Raw genomic sequence first — 22,938 nt, 5'->3', positions numbered from 1 at the left:
CCAGAATTTCTATAAATATAAACATCATATTATAATATGAACATTTTACTAAATATTTCAAACTAAAGTTACGCTTTTTTGTATGGATACAAAATAGGAGCTTTTCAAGTTGAAAATTCATCTTACGTAAACATTTCAAGCTACGCTATGCTATTTTTTTTTTTTTTTTTTCCTTTTTTTTTTCACAAAGTTTCAAAGTGCATGCATGGTGCTATTTTATATAATAATAACCTTGAATCCTCAACCAAATTACTCTTGAGACGCTCCTGCCTGCTTGTATGCAGTAAAACTTTCGTCCTTTTCCACCTAAATCCGGCGTTTGAATGCAGCGTGTGTTTGAGTTTATAGCACTGAAAGCTGCACTAAGCTCTGCCTGGCCCGGCCCCTTAGGGAAAGGCGTGGCGCAATGTCTGTAGGAGCTGTCTAGTCAGCAACTGGTGAAGTCTATGGTAAAACATTAAAAGTACTGAAAATTGTCCGCCGAAATATGGCGTTCCGTAATCTGTTTTTTCATCAAAATGACATGACTGAAACTGACAGTTGTATTAACGCAAGCTAATATCTCGCTAGCGTTCACTTAGAGGTGAATCAGTGTGTGTTGGGAAAGAGTGGAACAGCACCCGCAACATTCATTTCTCACCATTAGTTTTCTCTTTTTGCCCTCTTTGAGCAGCTAAAATCAGGGATACCAAGTTGTCTTTCCAGCTATGGAAACTTTTATTTTGCCTTCATTCCAGGCTCACTCAACTGCGGCAAGCACAACTACTGTGCTGTGTTTTTGAGGGCTACTCTGGGAAAAGTTTCAAAACCATCCCTTCAATTACCTGAAGCCCCCTAAATTAGGCCTAACGATTAAAGATGTCCCGATCGATCGGGTCCGATCACATCATTTTCAAAGTATCGGAATCGGCAAAATAGTATCGGACATGCCTTTTTTTATATATAGTATATATTTTTTTTATTTAAATCGTTTTCTAATTATATATAACGTTACAGACAAAATGTCTTACAGTCATCCAGTGTAGTTTTGGCTTAAAGTAGGGCTATCAAATTTATTGCGTTAACGGCGGTAATTATTTTTTCTTAATTAATCATGTTAAATAATTAACGCATGCGCTGCACGACCCACTCACGCATTGTCGCGTTCAATCTATAAAGGTGCCGTTTTACCAATATATAGAGCTAAACGCAGCGCATAATGAGTAGAGAGAATTTTGACAGCCTTTGGAGCCTTTTTTTATTTGGCTAAAGCTTTACATTCCCTCTCTTAGCGATTAAAATTAACGTGGGAGGCAATGTGGGGAAGAAAGGTAGTAGTTGATCATTTACTTAACACCCTATAATTTTTCCCAACGCAGAGAAGATATATCAATTGGTGCCCCTACGCACAGTCATGGTTGCACTTCCCATCGTGCATTTGGGTTGAATGGCTGCAGTATCATTTAATGAAAGCTCAACAAATACACTATATGGCAATATTTAGTTACAATATACAGTCACATTTATCCTTTAAGAATTACAAATCTCTCTATCCGTGGATCCCTTTCACAGAAAGAATGTTAATAATGTAAATGCCATCTTGAGGATTTATTGTCATAATAAACAAATACAGTACTTATGTACTGTATGTTGAATGTATATATTCGTCCGAGTTTTATTCATTTTTTTCTTAATGCATTGCCAAAATGTATATGATCGGGAAAAATTATCGGGAATGATTGGAATTGAATCAGGAGCAAAAAAAAAAAGCAATCGAATCGGGAAATATCGGGATCGGCAGATACTCAAACTAAAACGATCGGGATCGGATCGGGAGCAAAAAAACATGATCGGAACAACCCTACTAACGATGCCACTGCTCGACATCCAATCCATTTGGGCTGGGAGGTGCAACTTTCTCGTTTTTCCAGTTTCATAATCTCATAATTGGTTCTGGCAAGAAATATCATTCAAGTACATCCCAAATCATAAGGAAATGCTTTTTCCCCCTATACAGGACGCTAATCACCGGCATGGCGTCAGGCAGCATTGTGGCATTCAACATCGACTTCAACCGCTGGCACTACGAGCATCAGAACCGCTACTGAATATGCGAAACTCTCCAGGTACACAAGAAGACCACTCGAGGTTCTCTTCCCTTTGACGGGACTGTGTGTACTTTCGCACACGGACACACCAACGCACCCCCATACACGCAAACACAACATACACACACCCGAGCCCAAAGACGACACAACAAACAGAGTGGAGATTGGTCGCCGGTGCTGGCGGCTCAGGTTCTGGGTTTTCGGGGTTCTGCTTTAACGCTTCAGTGAGCCGGACACTCTGCGGAGATGATGGGCGCGGGGTCATTTCACTTCCTTTAACGTCGGGATTTCTATTCTTTTACTTTGGTGTAAATACAACTCGGCCTCTTGTTTTTGTGTTGACGACCTTTAATTTATTGCTATCTGTAACATAGCGTGGAATAAGAATAACGGCGACTGTAACGACGATATAAAGAAAGTTGAGGACGGTGAACGTTTTTGCCCGACCAGGATGAAGACTGAGCCCCGTACTCACTCCTTCAAAAAGACAATTACCACAAGTTTATGATTTTGATTTCACTTTTTTTTTTTTTTTTTTTTTTACATTTAGTGATCGTCGTGTCAAATATGTACATAAAACGCTTTTTCCGGCCTGTTTGGACACAAAAGGTAGCCCACCCGCTCACATGGTTTCAAAACAACACAAGTTTTTTTTTTTTTTTTGTATTTGCACTTTGCACCAATCACATGATATTATTTATAATTAGGCTTTGTTTGTTAGTACTAAACCAGAGGCTTTATTGTTTGAATTATTATAGCGATCGGCCGGGCTCTTTTGGTTCCTTCACGTCCGCGGCCGGGATGGGTTCTTTGTGCATCGATGTTTGTATTTAAACGCTCACGTGTGAAGATTTTACAGCAATATGACAACGAGCGTGCGCACGACCAGCGCACACGCACACGCACGTAACTCCAGCCACACACAGACACACACATACGTGCGCGCCACACGACATACGCATCCAAAAACCGACAAAAGAAGAAGAAAAAAAGGTGAAATATTTTTGGATCTATGAAACCCTTAAAAACTATTGTATTCATGTTTTATTGCAAAGATGTAAAATATGACATGTGTGAGTTGGGAAAAAAAATCATGATAAGAAAAAAATAAATTATGCAAAGAATTTGATGACTTGGCTTCTTGAATGATGCATTTCACACGCCTTTTAATTTGAGGAATATTGGTGAAGTGGAGAACGCTGACGACCCTTTTTAATCCACAAATTTGTGTACAAAAATGCAACGGTTGTCTACAAAGGGTAACATTTTGGTTCCAAATTTAAATTTTGAGTGCATGAATGCTCTATAATCTTTACAAAAAAACATTTTAACACAAAGTATATGCAACTATTGGTCTAGAAAAATGCATGTCAGTGATTGAAATGCTATATATTTTTACAAAATGTATATTTAATGCGAAGGTACAGCAGTTGGGGGTACAAATTGTTGGTGGTAAACCCCCGAGAACATCTACAGGATTTATGTGGGCCATTAAAAAGCATTAAAAGTCATTAAATTCATTTTGTCAAAATTCAGGCCTTAAAAAGCATTAAACTAATGTTTGAGGCCTTATGTAAACTTGACGGTTACAAAAAGTTTTTCATTTACGATATTTATTAGAGTTGTCTTATATTATCGGGTAAACTTGATAAGAGAACATAAGATCATTACGGGATAAGAGAACCGATAGATAAGAGAACATAAAATCATTACAGGATGAGAGAGCCGATACAGTAGGCTACCAGATAATACCTGCCAATAAACGCATTTTAAAATGATATCTGATAATCTCGACATGGGTTTTTCATTATTGGTTTTGGGCCAATATGCATGTTGCCTTCATAGTGAATGTAGAAGCCTTCTGCCTTTGTATAAGAGCTAGTCACAGCTTAGCACAGCAGTTATGCTCATTGACCATTAGACATCTCCAAACTAACATTTCTTGGCATTTGCTATGTGAGCATTTACATTCATGGTGCAAAAATGTAACGTACAATAAATGATTGAAAAATAATGAATTATGAACTCATTACATACCTCATTCACTGTACTGAAGCTGTGTGACATTGTTGTTATTTTGAGCCAGAAGCTCTGTGTGAGCCACAGATTGGTAAGAAAAAGTATCTGAACCTTTTGGAGTTTCTCACATTTCTGCATAAAATCACCATCAAATGTGATCTGATCTTTGTGAAAATCACACAGAAGAAAAAACAGTGCTTTAACTAAAGTGCGTACAACAGGATAAAAAAAAGTTTTAAATAGCATTATTATGTGAATTAGAATCATATTTTAAGACGATTCGACTATATACAACAATTTGGCAAAGCGCAGATGACGAGAAATTAGTCTTTTAATTTGCCGTTTAACCACGCCTACCATTATAGGGCTCTAGCGTCCCCAACAGCTCGGCTCGGTTTTAAATTTAAAATTCAGCCCATTGAGGGGGAATTATTCACAACAAAGAAAATGTGAGGAATAGTGCCGTAAAATGTCATTGTTTTCAGTCTCTCTACTCCAATATTTTTACAGGATATTCTTTTTATCGAAGTATTGGTCCCCATTTGCTAAATAAATGGTATGGTCAAGACAAATAACAGTCTTGTGCTAAATGGAATATGAATGATTAAAAATGCATTTATTCAGTATGGCATGGCAAAATTACTTCATAATGGTCAAAACTGTCCACTTCTTGCACCTCCCAAACTATATTTTATACCACCCGAGTTTTTTGTCATTTCCCTTCTCCCATCTTGGAGAGTGTAAACAAACCAGGAGGTATGACAGCTAGCCGACATGCTAACCTGAACTGAGTGCTGTTTTAGTCTTATTCTCGGCTTTCGAAGCGAAAAATCACACAAAACTACCCAGGATTATGGCACACGGTGGCGGGGTTGTCGATTGTTTTTCCCCAATCGGCAACCCGCCCGGCGGCGAGCTAGTTTCAACTCGTCGGACTCGTTCCCCTGCTGCGGGCAAGTGAGCTCGTTTGCCAGGGAAGCAGCTGCAGAATGACCGCCGGACAAACCAGCCGACGTCGGAGGAGCACGTAGCTGCCACAATCTCAACACGAATATGTCGTAAAATAATGCTTTAGTACACAGCAAAGGACTTAAACAGCGTGAGAGCGGCGTGCAGTTATTGTGCAGCTAACATGGCAGGATGTGTCTGAGGAGAGCTTTTCCACATTTCCGTCCACGATAAAACGTGAGTAAATATTCTTTTATTCAAAGAAAGTTTGTAGTGTTTACTTTGTAATCCCTGTATTTGCAGCCATTTTTTACACAAAGTTGCAATTTCTGATGGGGTTGAAAATTTGACAGAACACCGGGCACAAGAAGAGGCAATAAGCAGAGTATAGACCCCAATCACCAACGTCACACAATCACGTGATCGCTGTATTGTGCCGCCATATTGTCCGTCATTGTGTGTCCGTATTGTCATTGATCGTAGTTTCTAAAGGTGGATTCACTTGCAAATTATGGAAGCCCCGGTGCTTTCAGACGCTGTAAACTCATTGGATGAGTTGCATAAAAGCCGTCATTTGGAAGCGTCGGTCAATCCAGTCGCCAGATCCGTATTTGATGCCCAAACCGATGTTTCCTCGTCCCGTCCCGTGCGTCAGAGCTTGTCCTGAGACCACAAAATTTCCAATCATACTCCAAATTATGTCACGATGAGGAGTCGGGTACCCAAAATCGGCACCGGCCCGAATATAAACCCAATATTTGGTCAGCTGAGCGTCACCGTTGTCACGCTTGTAAAATGAAACTTGATCGAAAAAAATAGCTGCCCCGCGTGAAATATCCCCCCTGACGGGAGCGCTTATTAGTAACGCTTTATTGACGTGAAAACATCGTTTTCATGGACGCATTACAGTAATGGATTTACGACTCTAAGATCAGTTTTAAATAATAAAATTACACAAAAGATTAGGACTGTATTTACACATAACCATCTTTGAACATAAATGTATTAGTCTACAGGTTTTCACGACCATATCCCATGACAATCACGCATGTATGACATTTATTAGTTCAAGCAGAGTAAAATAATACATATTCACAGTACAAGAAAGTCGTTTCCGTGTGGGCGCTCCCGTCAGGGGGGACCTTTCATGCAGGGCGGCTATCGCTCACCTTCTTGCTGCGCGACCGTGGCGACGAGCTACGTAGTCTCCGTCTGATGATGTCTGCGATCGTGTTGGCATCATATTGATGTTTTTGCCGCTGTCTAACGGCTGTCGACACAAACGCATCATGGACCGAGATAAAAAACCGTGCTGCTTTAGAGATTTGCCCTTTTAACAATGGGCACACAGAAACTACTAAAATGACCGTTTATCTTCTCTGTTACTGCAACCAACCGCCACACATGCATTCACCATTATGATTAATCAATGTTAACGATTGTCAGGTTTTTGGGTTCGTTTACTCGGCGGTGATTCCTTAGACAAGCAGAAAAACATGCAGTAATAGGAGGAATGTATGTAGCGGTAATATGTAAACACGATGAGCTGACGGACAATATGGCGGCACCAATCAGGGGGGCGGAGTTGTGACGTCACGTGATTGGGGTCTATAGCGCTCTCCCGGCGGTGCGGGGGTGCAAGAAGCCGCCGGTCGTCGGCTGAGTGTCATTCTCGGTGGACAAGGAGCATGTCAGCCACAAAATGCAAGCCACCTTCATATCAAAACGTGTGCTATGATCCCAGTATTTGACATAATACAAAACACAATGTTTACTCATTTCCTCGTAAGTCCAATGGTCCCACAGTTGTCGCACACTTGTTTTGGCCGATCTCGGGGTGAACGGGAACTTTCTGAAACCCAAAAAGGCTCACACGCCTCTCCCTGGTGCAGCTACAAAAGCCTGCAGCCGTGTGGCTGGCGTGATGCGAAAAATAATCGAATAAATCCGCAAAATCAGCTGAATCCGCAGTCCATCTGCATGCCATAAAGCAATGCTGTATTGCGAGATGCTGACCCGGGTGACATCACTTTCGCATTCGTCCTAAACCCGAGACTGGAGCCGGAAGTAACTCCTTTTCATGGCGCGGGATTCAAAAATTTAATATATAAAACGATCGCTTCCACACTCATTTAAGCGGTCCATTTCATTCAGGAGCATAAAACACCGTGTGAAATATGAAATAAACATGCTTTTTAGTGTCATACGCACTTTAACTAAAACCACCCAAACATTTATAGGTTTTCATATTTAAATGAGGATAGTATGCAAACAATGACAGAATGGGGAAAAATAAGTAAGTGAACCATCACATTTCATATTTTAACTTCAACCAGGCGCTTCCTGTAGCTCCAGAGCAGTTTGGCACATCGATCAGGACTAATCTTTGGCCCATTCTTCTCTACAAAACTGCTGTAGTTCATTCAGATTCCTGGGATGTCTGGCATGAATCGCTGTTTTTAGGTCATGCCACAGCATATCAATGGGGTTCAAGTCTGGACTTTGACTTGGCCACTCCATAATGTGTATTTTGTTTGTCTAAAACCATCCTGAAGTTGATTTACCTTTGTGTTTTGGATCATTGTCTTGTTGCAGCATCCATCCTCTTTTTAGCTTCAACTGTCGTACAGACGGCCTCAGGTTTTCCTGCAAACATCCTGATAAACTTTTGAATTCATTCTTCCATTAATTAATGCAAGTTGTCTAGGCCCTGAGGAAACAAAACAGCCCCAAATCATGATGCTCCCTCCACCATGCTTCACGGTGGGGATGAGGTGTTGATGTTGGTGAGCTGTTTCATTTTTCCTCCACACATGACATTTTGTGTTACTCCAAAACGAAACGAACTTTCGTGGCATCAGTCCACAAATTATTTTTGCCACAATTTCTGTGGAGTGTTCAATTGCATTAATTACATTAAAACAGCAACAGTTTCTTTTTTTTTTTTTTTTTTTTTTTTTTTTAGACAGCAGTAGCTTCCTCCGTGTAGCTCTCCCATGATCACTATTCTTGGCCATAGTTTTACAAATAGTTGATATGTGCACAGAGATATTTGACTGTGGCAGTGATTTCAGTAAGTCTTTAGCAGACACTCTAGAGTTCTTTTTTACCTCTCTGAGTATTCTGTGCTGAACTCTTAGCGTCATCTTTGGTGGATGGCCACTCCTTGGGAGAGAAGCAACAGTGCGAAAACTCTCTCCATTTGTGGACAACTTCTCTGAATATCGATTGATGAACATCCAGACTTTAAGAGATGGTTTTGTATCCTTTCCCATCTTTATACAAATCAACAATCCTTGATCGGTGGTCTTCATGCAGCTCTTTCGACTGAGCCATGGTGCACATCAAACAATGCTTCTTATCAAGACATTTCTTTCCAGGTCTGTGTTTTATAATGGACAGAGCAGCTTTAAACTACTCATCAGTGTTTGGTCACACACCTGACTTAAATTGTTTGGTAAAACTTGGTTTCAATTGCTCTTTAAAGAGCATACGACAGGAGAAAAAAAGTCTTGAATAGCATTATTATGTGAATTAGAATCATATTTTGAGACGATTCGACTATATACAACAATTTAGCAAAGCGCAGATGACGAGAAATTAGTCTTTTAATCTGCCGGTTAGCCACGCCTACCGTTATCGGGCTCTAGCGTCCCCAACAGGTGGATGAAGTCAGCGGGTGACTGGGCTCATCGGTTTTACTATTCAGCCCATTGAGGGGGAATTATTCAGAATGAAGAAAACGCGACGAAGAGAGCCGCAAAATGTCATTGTTTCAGTCTCTCTACTCCAATATTTTTACAGGATATTCTTTTTATCCAAGTATTTTTCCCCAATAGCTAAATAAATGGCTTGAGAGGGACCAGTCAGCCCGTCGAGGGGGAACTATTCACAACAAGGAAAACGCAACGAAGAGAGCTGCAAAATGTCATTGTTTCTGTCTCTTTACTTCAATATTTTTACAGGATCTTCTTTTTATCCAAGTATTTTCCCCAATTGCTAAATAAATGGCATGGTCATGACAAATAAGTCTTGTGCTAAATGGAATATGAAATAATAAAAATGCACTTATTCAGGACGACATGGCAAAATTACTCCATAATCTTCAAAACTGTCGACTTCCCCTTTACTGTCGCACCTCCTGAACGATATTTTATGACACCTAAATCGGACATATGTCATTTCCCTTCCCCGGCTTCGGAGAATGTAAACAAACCAAGAGGCGTGACAGCTAGCTGACATGCTAACCCGAACCGAGTGATGTTTCAAAGTCTTCGAAGCGGAAAATAACACGTAACTAGCCCGGATTATTTGACATGACGACTGGGTTGTCGATTGTCTTTGCGGATCGGCAAACCGCGTTTTGGCCAATATCCATGGTGAATGGGAACCTTTTGAAACTCCAATAAGGCGCACACGCTTCTCCCTCAAAAAGCAAGATTTTTCTGCAGCCGTTTGGCTGGCGTAATGCGAAAAATAAACGTATTAATCCGCAAAATCAGCTGAATTCTTAGTCCTCATACACAACAGTACGGCTGTTTAGTGAAGGGGGCCCCTTCACCCGTACACGTCACAGCGCCCTCCTCCTCAATGCAAGACCGAAGCCGGAAGTCACTCATTTTCATGGCGCGGGATTAAAAAAGCTAAATAAATATGTGATCGCTTTCACACACATCCAAGCAGTCCATATCATTCAGGAGCAAAAAATACCACGTGTATTATGAAATAAACATGCTTTTTCGTGTCACATGCACTTTAAGTCTCCTTAGGCAGAGGGTTCACTTATTTATTTTTCCCCCTTCTGTCATTGTTTGCATGCTATCCTCATTAAAATATGAAAACCTATATATGTTTGGGTGGTTTTAGTTAAAGCAGCCACTGTATTTTCATCTGTGTGATTTTGACAAGGATCAGATCACATTTGATGGTGATTTTATGAAGAAATGGGAGAAATTCCAAAAGGTTTAGATACTTTTTCATACAGCTGTGCCGTATTGGCACTTTTCACTTGCACTTGATCCAAAAAATTGATGTCTCCATTATTTTGATTTCAATAACAGACATAGTTGTGCAATATACAGTAGGTACTTTTTCCATAACTTCATTTAAAGTTGTTCTATTATTTTTCACAGAATACTTATTCGAAAACCCTGAAGTTGTTACATTTATCATTATTAAAGTACCCAGTGGGGAATCACAGTACAATTAGCCATAAAATGTTTAATCCACGACCGCATATATTGGTATTGGTTTGATCTCGGTATAGGATTTTTAGAGATGCACAATACAGTGGTACCTCTACATATGAAGTTAATTCATTCTAGGACCTTGTTTGTAAGTCGAAATAGCCGTATGTCGAGAAGGATTTTCCCATAAGAATACATTATAATACCATTAATTTGTTCCACAGCCTGAAAACTTACACTAAATCCTTAAGAAATGCTGCTGGTACTATTGCAAATATCAATTACACAGAGCAAAACAAAACAAAAAAAAAAAAGAATAAAAATCGGAATGATAACAACAATAGTATAAATAATAATGTAATGAATGGGGTTCTAATATGGCGGATGTGTTTTGCGTGGTGTACCATGAACGCACCGCGTGGCAGACTTGATAGAGTAAGGTAGAGAGGACTTTTTACTCTCACTTTGTTCAGCTGGGGCGGCCAATAGCGGCATGTTGTGTTGCACAAGTTCTGTAATAAATGATTAAAATCCTGATGAAGCTGGCGATTTTTGGGCGATGTTACCACAATAATAATTGTCACCTCAACTTATAAAGACTGGCGAATGGAGGTCGGAGGTGGACCGTCGAGATTCTAGACATTCTACGGCTTTATTGTCAAGTCAGTTCACGGATGCGCCCACTATGCTCATATTTTTGGGTCATATCCATCTACAGTATGTTGATTTCTCTCACAAGAAAATCTGCTGTGCGTCAGTCTTGCGGAAAAACAAAGTAACTGCGCAGTGTCATAAATTGTCGTATTTAGAGCATGTCATCGGATGTAGAAACAAATGGCGAGTCAAATTTTACGTCGGATGTCGAAAGGATTGTGTGTCGAAGCGATCATATGTTGAGGTACGACTGTATCAGGATATCGGTTAAAAAGTCATTATCGGACAACTCTACAATTTGTGTGTGTGAAACTATCTGAATGGGGAATGGGCATTAAATGAGTATAAAGTGGCATTAAAAAGCATTAAATGAGATTTGCTGATACCAGGGCCGGCCCAGCCTATACGCAGATTATGCAGCTGCTTAGGGCCCCTGACCACTAGGGGGCCCCCAATCTGGCAATTGCTTAATTTATATTCTTTTTTGTTTGCTGCAGTTTGCTTTATTTGACTTTTGATACTTGATTACAAGCTTAAAAAAATACAAGTTCTTCCTTATCTTCTTTCTTTCCTCTTTTAGAAAAAGGTTTGGCGCTATCTACTGTAAGTACTGACAATAATTTGGGGTGAGAAGTTTGAAGTATGCAGTGGAACAAAATCTGATTAATATACAAAATATGGACGTATGGGTTGGATTGCATGTATGGGTTTCACAGTACACTGTGACGAAATGGTGGGCCAAAAATATGGGCCCCTTTGCATTATTTTGCTTAGGGCCCCAAAATGGCCTGGGCCGGCCCTGGCTGATACCTGTAGAAACCCTGATCTAAATGATGATGAAAATTATTTAGCACAATAATAGTAGCTCAAAACATGTTTTTAATGAAAAAACAAACCACTCATTCAGCGCATATATGTTAAATGAGTGCCCTATAAAGTGTGAGTTACACCATTTCCAAGAAGCCTTTGCACGAGCCTCGCAGCACACCCGCGTGTGTCTATCTGTCCGTGCGCGTGCGAGCGTCAGGCCCCCTGTGAGGAGATAGTGGACCTCCGCGAGGATGACACGCTGCAGATCTCCACGTTGGTGAAGGCGCTGCGGGGTTCGCCGCAGGATGAGGAGCGGGGTGACCAGGACGAGATGATGTTTTTCAACCTGTGGAGGGCGACGAAGAGCAGGCTGAGCAGGAGCATCAGCAGGCCCAGGAACAGCCACACGTACACGTGGACGCCGTCCGATGACGAGTCGGAGACGGATGTCTGTGAAAGGCGCGGGAAGGTTCCATTTCTGTCCGCCCCGGACATCTCTGCTGCGAGATCAGACAAAAACATGCAAAAAAAGCTGAGAAAAAGTATACACACCCCTTATTACAGGTTAGTGTGATCAGAAAATTAGAACCAGATTTTAATTTCAAAATGTTTTCACCTCTCACTCAAAAACAAGATTTTGTTTACTCAACCCTTTCAGTGCCATTGACGATAATAGACGTCCAATTGTGTGGCGTCCAGTCAACCGGCTGTGAATTTAAATGAGTTTGTCACTAATAGACGTCCAATCCATTTGAAATGGGGAGGTTGGCAGCGAAGACCATTCGTTCTTCCCAGCACAAATGGATTGGATGTCTGTCATCGTCAATAGACCCTACTCACGTGACGTCACAGCCACGCCCCCGCGCCATGTTGTCCGTCTACTCGTCATGTTAATGCATTAGCGCTTCATAAATTCCACCTATTATGGCGTGTTTTTCTGCTCGTTAACATTAATAATCAAAATGGTGAAGTCGTGTGTGGCGGTCGGTTGCAAAAACAGAAGATAGACGGAGAGACTTGAAGTTTTACCGTATTCCGAGAGACCCGGAGAGGAGAGCGTGATGGACTGCTGTAATTCGACGAGAAAACTGGGCTCCAAACGACTACCACAGATTATGTAGTAGTCATTTTATATCTGGTAAGATGCATTTAATATATATTTAGAGGGTTTTGGGCTGACAACCACAATTAAGATCATTGCTAGGCTAATCGCCGACAACATACACTCAGACGTTGTGAATGAACTACCTGAAAATATATAATTATAAGGGGATAATAAGACAGTTGTCATACAATTAATTTACAATTTCACTATTGAGGTTAAAAGACAAAAAATAAATTCAACTAGGGACAATTTGGAGTAGTGCTATCGCACTTCATATTTATTACATATTATATATGTATGTAGTGAGAGTGCTATCGCTAAACCATATAAACATTAAAAGCCCTAGCTCCATTGACAAATGACATGAAATACATTAGACTTGACAGTGGAGGTTAGCAAGAACAAAAGATTTTGAATTGAAAATTTCGTAACTCACCTTCCCGAGCACAAGATAGATTCCTGCCGAATTTTCATGGACGAGGACCTGTTTCACCCAACCAGCAACGAAGTATTTATAAGCCTCCAAGCTCTTAAAGTTTTTCAAACTTTCGTGAGAATAGGCTGATTTTGTGTGGACAAGATAGTTGTAAATATCAGGGTAGCAGATGTCAGGCAAAGACGGCGAAGACAGCGGGTCGAAAAACATTGATTTAGGCATCAAATATGGATCTGGCGAATGGATAAACTGAAGCTTTTCCACATAACGCCTTTTATGAACCGCATCCAATGAGTTTACAGCATCAGATAACACCGGGGCTTCCATGAATTGCTCTATAACTTGCACGATTAATTGAAAACAATGAGAATAGGTCTAAAAAATACGGACAATATGGCGACCGGATACAGCGACACGTCATTTTGTGACGGAGGTGAGTAGGGTCTATAGCAGCCAATGACTTAATTATTAAGTTCAGCAGTTATAGTAGTATTTTACTGACTTTTCGCTCATACAAACAATGACATATTTACAAATTTTGAGATCTGACAGTCTTCAAAATTAACATTCAAACATTCAATTCCACCGTTTCAATTAACCCAAACTCTGGTGTTCCAATAGGCTTTTTCTGACATTTTTGTAGTGTCATCTTGAAGCATGTGGTATGTTGTGCAGAGAGCAAAAAGTTGTAATAAGGTAAAAAAAAATGAAACATATTAAAACAGCTTTTTCAATGACACAATTTCTTCAATATTAACTCAAAGGGTGGATCAGTTGATACAAATCCCTTTTGTATCCAGAGAAGGGTCATCTGACCCTAATCAGCATATCTTCTGTGAGCATTGAGGTCCTCATTAGTCATTCCCATTCACACTCGCAAAATCACATGGTTGGATTGCTCCAATTAGCATCTTGAGTACTTGCAGGGCAGGATTGCCTTGGCTTTGTCAGACAGTGGACTGCTCAGGCAGGCAGTCGGGCGGACAACCTTTTTACAGCTTCCAAAAGCTGCAGTTTGCCTACTGTACAAGAAACAGTGTGATAAAAAACATTTTTTATGTGGTGACATACAATGTATCACAAAAGTGAGTACACCCCTTGCATTTCTGCAGCTATTTAAGGATAATTTTTCATGGGACAACACTGACAAAATGACACTTTGACACAATGAAAAGTAGTCTGTGTGCAGCTTATATAATAGTTAATTTATTTTCCCCTCAAAATAACTCAAAATATAGTAGCCATTAATATCTAAACCCCTGGCTACAAAAGTGAGTACACCCCTTAGTGAAAGTTGTCAATATTAACATACGTACAACATGTCAACTGTCAATATGTTGTGTGGCCACCATTATTATCCAGAACTGCCTTTACTCTCCTGGGCAAGGAGTTGACCAGAGCTTCACAGGTTGCCACTGGAATGCTCTTCCACTCCTCCATGACGACGTTGCGGAGCTGCCGGATATTTGAGACTTTGCGCACCTCCACCTTCCGCTTGAGGATCCCCCAAAGATGTTCTATTGGGTTCAAGTCTGGAGACATTCTTGGCCAGTCCATCACCTTTAACCTCAGCCTCTTCAGTAAAGCAGTGGTCTTCTTGGAGGTGTGTTTAGGGTCATTGTCATGCTGGAACACTGCCCTGCGACCCAGTTTCTGGAGGGAGGGGATCATGCTCTGCTGCAGTATTTCACAGTACGTTTCCCTCAATGGAATGTAACTCTCCAACACCTGCAGCACTCATGCAGCCCCAGACCATGACATTCCCACCACCATGCTTGACTGTAGGCATGACACACTTATCTTTGTACTCCACACCTGGTCGCCGCCACACATGCTTGAAACCATTGGAACAAAACATATTAATCTTCGTCCCATCAGACCATAGGACATGGTTCCAGTAATCCATGTGCTTTTTTGACATGTCTTCAGCAAACTGTTTGCGGGCTTTTTTGTGTACCGTCTTCAGAAGAGGCTTCCTCCTGGGGTGACAGCCATGCACACCATTTGATGTAGAGTGCAGCGTATGGTCTGAGCACTAACAGGCTGACCCCCCACCTCTTCAATGTCTGCACCAATGCTGACAGCACTCCTGCGACGATCTTTCAAAGACAGCATTTGGATGTGACGCGCAGCACGTGTGCTCATCTACTTTGGATGACCAACCTGAGCCTGTTCTGAGTGGACCCTGCTCTTTTAAAGCACTGGATGATCTTAGCCACTGTGCTGCAGCTCAGTTTCAGGGTGTTGGCAATCTTCTTGTAGCCTTAGCCATCTTCATGTAGCGCAACAATACATTTTTTAAGATTCTCAGAGAGTTCTTTGCCATGTTGTGCCATGTTGGAACTTTCAGTGACCAGTATGAGAGAGTATGAGAGCTGCACTACAAATTTGAACACACCTGCTCCCTATGCACACCTGGACCTAGTAACACTAACGAGTCACATGACATTTTGGTGGGAAAATGACAAGTAGTACTCAATTTTGACATTTACGAATGTAGTTTCTAAGGGGTGTACTCACTTTTGTTGCCAGGGGTTTAGAATTAATGGCTATAGTTTGAGTTATTTTGAGGGGAAAATAAATTCACTCTATTATATAAGCTGCACACAGACTACTTTTCATTGTGTCAAAGTGTCATTTTTTTCAGTGCTGTCCCATGAAAAGATACACTTAAATATCTGCAGAAATGCGAGGGGTGTACTCACTTTTGTGATACACAGTTTGACACTTCGCCCTTTTCCCGGGGCTAGGTGTTGGAGGTTGTTTCCGAAGCTTTTTTTCCTTCTGCGCCTTCTTTGCGCCCACATTAGAGTGAGCCAATTCCCTTGCAAGACCCACCAAGAAGTCCACCCGTCTCTCTTGCCTTCCGGTGCATGCCTGATACAAGACATATGCATTCAGTGCTGCCATGTCAATCATATTGTAGAACACGGCGACTGGCCATCTCTGTGTTCCTCCATGTTTGACAAAGCAAAGGGAGCCCTAAATTTGCTAATAATTAAGATGCTAATTGCAGCTATCCAGAGTGAAACCCCCCCCTTCACACCTAGGCAGCGACTCCACAGGAGTGTGTAGGGGGGTTGTCTGCTCGATTGCTTGTTTGAGTGGTCAATTGTTTGACAAAGCAAAGTAGTCAGTTTGGTATCGGGGTCATTTGACGCCTTTCCTGTCTTTATTTATAGCCAAAAAAAAAAAAAAGGGACTTCCAGTGTTATTGATGATAGACATCCAATCCAAGCTTTTTTTTTCTCAGTGGAATGAGTTTGTCATTAGCAGATGTCCAATGTTTTTCACTGCCAACCCTCCCAGAACAAATGGATCGTACGTCTACGGCCTCCCCTCATGACATCACATCTTGTTCCCCTCCCGTCATCGTTACCAGCTGCGCGTCGCCCACTTGTTGACGTGTTGTTTTGCTTCCCTGTGATGTTCCCCGTCCACTCGAGTGCTTGATAATTACTCGTAATCAGGCTTTTTGTCGCCTGGCAACAAGTCTGGCAGGTCACCACTGCTTTTAAAAGGGCTGGGGATCACCCCCTAGCACACTTTCAGCAGGTCCATTGGTTTTGTGCACTTTTCAGTTTGTTTCTCAGCATGCCCATTATTGTGGCATCACTCCATGTGTCAGAAATTTGGCGTGCCAATGTTTCTTTTTGTAGGTTTTGAATAGAGCTGGGTATTGCGGCTTGAAGCTAATTGCGATACGCATTGAATTCTACATTTTGGGAAATACTTTTTCTAATGTTGACATATAATTCTATTTTATTTTCAAGCTACTGCAAACCATTTCCAGAAATTATAGCTATCTAGCTGTAGCCACATAATGTAGCTACATAGGCTATTTGACATCTATAACAACCGAGGGCGTAGGTTTGGTCTCAACGTTGGTAGGGACGATATAACAGCATAACCTGTATGCATGTAAACTTTTTGCTGGCGACGGGACATTAATAAAACCAGATTAATGAACGGGGGTCAGGGCGACATTTCTCACAAATATGAACCTAATTCATTGATAGGCTAAATGATCAATGTAAAATAAATCTGTATTCACTTATACTAACTTTCAACATTCGATAAAACATTCGATTCAAACCTTTGTTTTGAAAAACTACAAAAATATTTTGAAGTGCAAGTCCATTTATTAAAAAAATGGGGAGCTATCCAAGAATAGGTCCACCCTAGACTCAAACTAAAGTATTGTAATATAAAAGTGATTTGGGAATTTTTATTTATTTTTTTAAATCTGAGATATCCAAGGCCCAATCAACATTTGAAGCATACGAGACTACCCCAAGACTTGAACCAAAGTTCTCGAAATTCTGATGTTTGATTTCATTTCACTGATTTTTTTTTCATGTCAGTTCATGTTAGTGTCCCCCTGAAGTAAACCCATTCTTGAACAGCTATCCAAGTTTTTCTTTTTTTTTTTTTTTTTTTTTATGAAGGGACTTGCACTCCGAAGCCACCGCGTTGCATTACTGTAATGCACATAATGCAAACAATGATCCAAATGAGGGACGGCTAGCTTGACTTCGTTGTTTGTTGTGGAGGCTGGCCTGAGCACAGTAGCTTTGCAGGTTAGCAAGTTCACACAATTTAATGTTATGCTAACTCTGATGCAGATCGGACTTTCAGTCACAAAATTAGTGGTGTTTCCCCCTCCAAGACAACACTGAAGTCTTTTCACTCTGCATATAGTGGCTGCTGCTGGCTGAAAAAAAACTTCAAATATCCCTTCTTTTCAACGGGGGCGGAGGAGGCAGCATGTTCTCGACATGAATCTGCCGGGGCTGTGTGATGAGAGTGCGTGTCTGTGTGGCGGGGGGGCGCGGTCAAGTCATCAGCCAATCAAGCGTGCATTTGAGGGGAAAAAAATGGACCTGCACATTCAGCAAGTAAAAAGGAATGAATGTAAGTCTGATCATAATGAAAATAATTCACTTAACAATAGTAGGGTCTATTCTATTCTTACAACATATAGAAAAACAATATAAATTACCTACATAACTGAACTTATTACATACAAACAAGGTTGCTTAAAGGTTAATGGGGACAATTTGAGCATCCTGAAAAGTTGGTTGTGTTATGTCCCTAACGTCCCTATGCAAACCTACACCCTTGATACCTAAGTGGCATTTAAGGAGGGGGTGTGGCGATCAGGCCCCTCTGGTCGCTGAAAAGTCTCATTGCATATAACAGACTTTCCTATATATTATTTTGAAATTAAGAGTTTTCTGTAAAATATTGTCTATAAAAGTTGAAAAGTAATAAAACAGCAAAAACGAATGAAATGAACGGGGGGAAAAAATTTATAATGGGTCAAAATTATTTTTCGAACAGATCATGTGACTAGCACCTTAGACAATCATTTGCTTTGCTAAGCCAAAACCACCCGACGACGGAAGAGGAGAGATTGATATACGCACTTTTTTCAAGCCTAGGCTTTCAAAAGCGACAACAACGCCTGAGCAAAAACCAAGGATTGAAAATGTGGATCATGAAGCGACAGAAAGCACCGCCAAAATGGTGAGCGGAGTTTCAATTTGCCCCACTGAAGACGCTAACTGTACAACAGAGCCACCACTGGTGTTTTGCCAATGTAGTTACCCCCGTCAAAAATTGTATCCTTTGGCCACGGAAGCCCGCACACACACACACATTAGTTATGACTTATGTTGACTTAAAAAATTAATTGAAGCCAGAAAAGAACCACAGTTATATATTTTGGACATCGACGTTTATTAAACGGGAGAAACTCCATACACGAATTACAGTAATAACAGTTATTGGTCATCCTACGGGTAAAACAGTAAAACATTGCCTTTTTACGGGATTTAATCAGCATAGGCTTCTCCCATCAGCCCTTGTCTTTTCTTCGGGTTAATTAAAGGCCAAATGTGATGTAAGGTTGGCCAACCATGTTTTTGAATAATATCAATGGCTAAACAATTATAAGCATATTTTCGTTAATTTTTTTTTTACGCAACACTTCCAGTTTCTTTGTTTAACCCATAGCAACGCCCTTGACAACGAAAATGCTTTTCTTCGACAATCTTCGGAAATCTTCGGAAATTACGTCACACCGAGAACTGCGAGGGAAGTCTGCCACACACACAGTATTGTTGCATTGCTTCTAGGTAAGATGCCACGGCGGTGTTTGGCGATGTATTGTTCTCAATTTAAAGAAAAGTTGTATGAGTGGCTGAAGGATAGCAGGGCACGTAAATGGACATCTTTTGTTCGCACTAAGCGAATGAATTTCACGCCATCGCCGAGTCGTGTTCTCTGCTACAAAGACTTCGAAGATGCCTTCTTCCTCAACCGGTCTGCTTATGATCAAGGATTTGCCAAAAAGTAAGTGTGATTTTTGGATAGATGACTGATGACTTTGTCAAAGCAGAGCTGCCAACTGTTGTGGAATGAACAGTAGAAGCTAGCGACGTTAGCCGAAAGCTAACTCGTGGCAATCCCCGATCATAGTTGTTGTTGCGTGGTTAAGCGTGTTTAAATTGTGCGTCATCTTCGATCTTGTCCGAAAGGGTTAATCCACTGTCAATCGGGAAAGGGGGTCGGCGTCGCGGTAATTCACGGTCACGTTGCCGTAGGAGACACACAATGCTGGTGAGTTTGTGCACATTTATTTGTATTTGTATTATGTATTTCCACCTTCATGCTTCAGGCATTGCATTGCTTTTGGACGGTTCGGCATTTCTTCCACGGTTATCGCATGATAGCCTTCTAGTTTGTGTTTTACGAGAGCCGCTGACAGGTGACACTTGACAACTAGCGTGTTGGTTTAGCGTAGCCATTGAGTCAATCTCGCAGCGAATCAGCGAGCGGCGCAGGTCACGCAGTGAATCATGGGAAATGTGGTCTCGGGACAACAATGAAGTGGTGCTTTGTAATCTGTTCACTTGTGTGAAAAAAAACTACATTTCCTCACGCCATTAGATGCCACTTCTACAGGCTCCATCTATCGCTCCGCACAGCCTGCCGAGAGCCCCAAGCTGTGTTCGTACTGTTAGCTCCTCGTGTTAATAAAGAAACAAAGTTGTCAGCACGTCGTGTGTTCGATACCTTTGTCAACAAAAAGCTCATAACAAGACACTATGCACGATCCGTTTAAGAGACGCTGGGACTGGAGAGCTGTGAGTAGTAGGAGGCGAGGGGGATATGAGCGAGAAGCAAAACTTTGCGGTCGAATGTGGCAGCAGTCCGCTATTATTTTGTTTTCTTATTGTTGTCACCATAAAGTGTTTAAAGCCATCAACGACTCATCTCCTTCTTTCCCCTCAACGTTTTTATATTATTTATATGCACGAGAGCTGCCGGATCTGCCAAAATGAACATGAAGTCTGATCATTATTTTTTTTGAACGATGTCATCAGATGGACAAAAACATAAAATTTTGTGCAAATGCCTGCATCTTCAAATCATGAAAATAATAACAGCCTATATTTTACCAATCTTGTAATCTTGATGGGTCTTGTCTCCATTCCATGTCAGGTAATCCAGGCACATTGTTTGCATCCTGATTAGCGTCTGGCTAATACATTTTAGGTCCAACATAAAATTCAAACTTCCTCTTCTTCCTCCAACTCTTCAAAACTTGGATCTCCTCCCTTGTGCTCGATCTATCGCTTATATCGCTGTTTGAATCATTGTTTGAAGGGATCTGTATGGCGGCCGTATGTATGGAGCGCTGCCATCGCTGTTCTCGGTGTGACGTATCACTTCCGGGTTCGTCCCCTTTCAGGCTCGAACTTCAGAAACGCAATTATTTTGTCAAATATACAACATATAAATTATTTTTTCATACTTTATTTGTTGGACAATGTTTAATTACTTTAATAGTGACCCTATTTGGCATGTTATTAAATTACTTCACATTTGGTCTTTAATCTTATCACAATGCTATTCTTGTAACTGTCAATGATACCGAGGATGATGACAATAAACCACAACAACAACACTTCAAATGAGAATCACGCATGCGCTTGACCTTGACCGATGACATCACATGGTAAGATGGCATCTGTGAGAAGAATTGACCCAAAAAACAAATGGATAAATATAAATTATTTCTCACAGGAGAGAATTACACAATATTTTGGAAGCCGTACGTCATGTCCCGATATGCGTATTGTGTCATTTCATATCACAAATATGACAATATATGGATAATATTGGCCAGCTCTAGTTTTGAGGATTTGTTTTTACCACCTGTCAAATATTTAGTTGCTTTCTTTCGCCATGAATAATGGACATGATTGATGTGTGACAAAATGTCATGACATTTGGAGTATGCTCACATGTGACTGCACTTGTCAATGAATTCTCAGCATGTCATCTGTTTGACTGACCGCACACGAACTAAGCACGTACATATTGCACTGCCTCCACTCAAGTCTCAGCAAGCTGTTTACACCATTTCACAAGCCTCATTTGCTCATAAAGAAGCATATCAACACGCGTCAATTGAAGTCAGGTAGAAAAATACAGAGACAACAACAAGTCGTGGAGCAAACCTGATTGAAGATGGGACTTCAATCCATCTCTGTGTCGCCTCTTCCTCAGACCGATTGCTCTGCTGTGCTCTCTTGCTCTTCTCCACGCTTTGGTTCTCTACCTCTCTCTCTCTTGCTCAGCTTTGACACAAGCATTTTGTCCTCTCATTCACAAGATTACATTCTACACATGTACATTGACACTGACATGTCATCATCCCCTGAACCCATCTTTTTTCCAACTGCAGAATTAACAACACACACATTTCTTGTTGCATGTCTGTGAGGTGTGAAGGACAACGATAAGAGTTTTTGGGCCCCTGCTCCGTTTTTCTGGATAATCTCAACTTGCCAAAATTCCCAGTTGTTCCCAGATAATCCCCGATATTCCGGCCTTTTTCCCTCCTCTGTTTGTCTTGCTGAAGGTTATCACCTAAAGGAAGGAGAAATTTTAGGGGGATCCCATAGGAAACCATGCACTGGCACAAACCCTAATCTTATTATTATTATCTTATGTATCTTATTTCCCTTTCATTATATAATATCATTATCACCTAAAGCGGGGTTCGGCAACCTGTGTTTTCAGAGCCGCATGCGGCTCTTTGCCCTAGTGACTCCCTGGAGCATTTTCAAACATTTTTGAAAATGGAAAAATATGGTTGAGGGAAATATATTTTTTGTTTTGATATGGTTTCTGTAGGAGGACAAAAATGACACAAACATTCTTAACGTTTTCCAATGCTGTAAAAATGTGTACAGTAGAATAAATATTAAATTTTACCATTTCTGTCAATTAAGATTTGCGTCATAGCCTGCCACACACGTTTCTATCAGCAGGGCGGGATGCCAGGTAGTTGGCTATTACGGCAGCCGAGTACCCAGTTGGGAGTGAGAGAAAAAATTCAAGTCCATTACTTCTGAAGAACTTAGAGGATTTAGGAAGTGGATTGCATCGCCAAACTCCACTACTGCTGCATATTTTGTTGCAACCCGGGAGATAATAAAGCGTTGAAAACCGTTTACAGATGGTGAGTACATGAAGGAGACATTCATCAACATACAGTGGGGCAAATAAGTATTTAGTCAACCACTAATTGTGCAAGTTCTCCCACTTGAAAATATTAGAGAGGCCTGTAATTGTCAACATTGGTAAACCTCAACCATGAGAGACAGAATGTGAAAA

General features: G+C 41.0%; 2 protein-coding genes across 8 annotated transcripts in view; one reads left to right on the top strand and one right to left on the bottom strand.

The window, feature by feature from the left end:
• Positions 1-3,204, top strand: part of nbeaa (neurobeachin a) — a 145,655-nt gene extending 142,451 nt beyond the window's left edge. For all 7 annotated transcript variants that reach the window (XM_057820700.1, XM_057820698.1, XM_057820697.1 and 4 more), the window contains one exon: positions 1,997-3,204. In XM_057820700.1, coding sequence (XP_057676683.1) covers positions 1,997-2,087 — 91 coding nt within the window. In that variant the 3' untranslated portion in view covers positions 2,088-3,204. The remainder of the gene's footprint in view (positions 1-1,996) is intronic.
• Positions 3,205-10,906: 7,702 nt separating this feature from the next.
• On the bottom strand, positions 10,907-21,862 carry LOC130906638 (serine-rich and transmembrane domain-containing protein 1). Its single transcript, XM_057821152.1, has 2 exons — positions 21,777-21,862; positions 10,907-12,204 (listed from the first exon to the last, which is right to left on the bottom strand). The coding sequence occupies exon 2, from the start codon at positions 12,197-12,199 to the stop codon at positions 11,918-11,920; it is 282 nt and encodes a 93-aa protein (XP_057677135.1). The 5' UTR covers positions 12,200-12,204; positions 21,777-21,862; the 3' UTR covers positions 10,907-11,917.
• Positions 21,863-22,938: the final 1,076 nt, after the last annotated feature.

The sequence above is a fragment of the Corythoichthys intestinalis genome, chromosome 18 (genome assembly GCF_030265065.1).
Source record: "Corythoichthys intestinalis isolate RoL2023-P3 chromosome 18, ASM3026506v1, whole genome shotgun sequence".
In the NCBI taxonomy this organism is placed as follows: domain Eukaryota; kingdom Metazoa; phylum Chordata; class Actinopteri; order Syngnathiformes; family Syngnathidae; genus Corythoichthys; species Corythoichthys intestinalis.
Note: the sequence above shows the minus strand (reverse complement) of the source record. Positions and strands in the feature narration are given on the sequence as shown.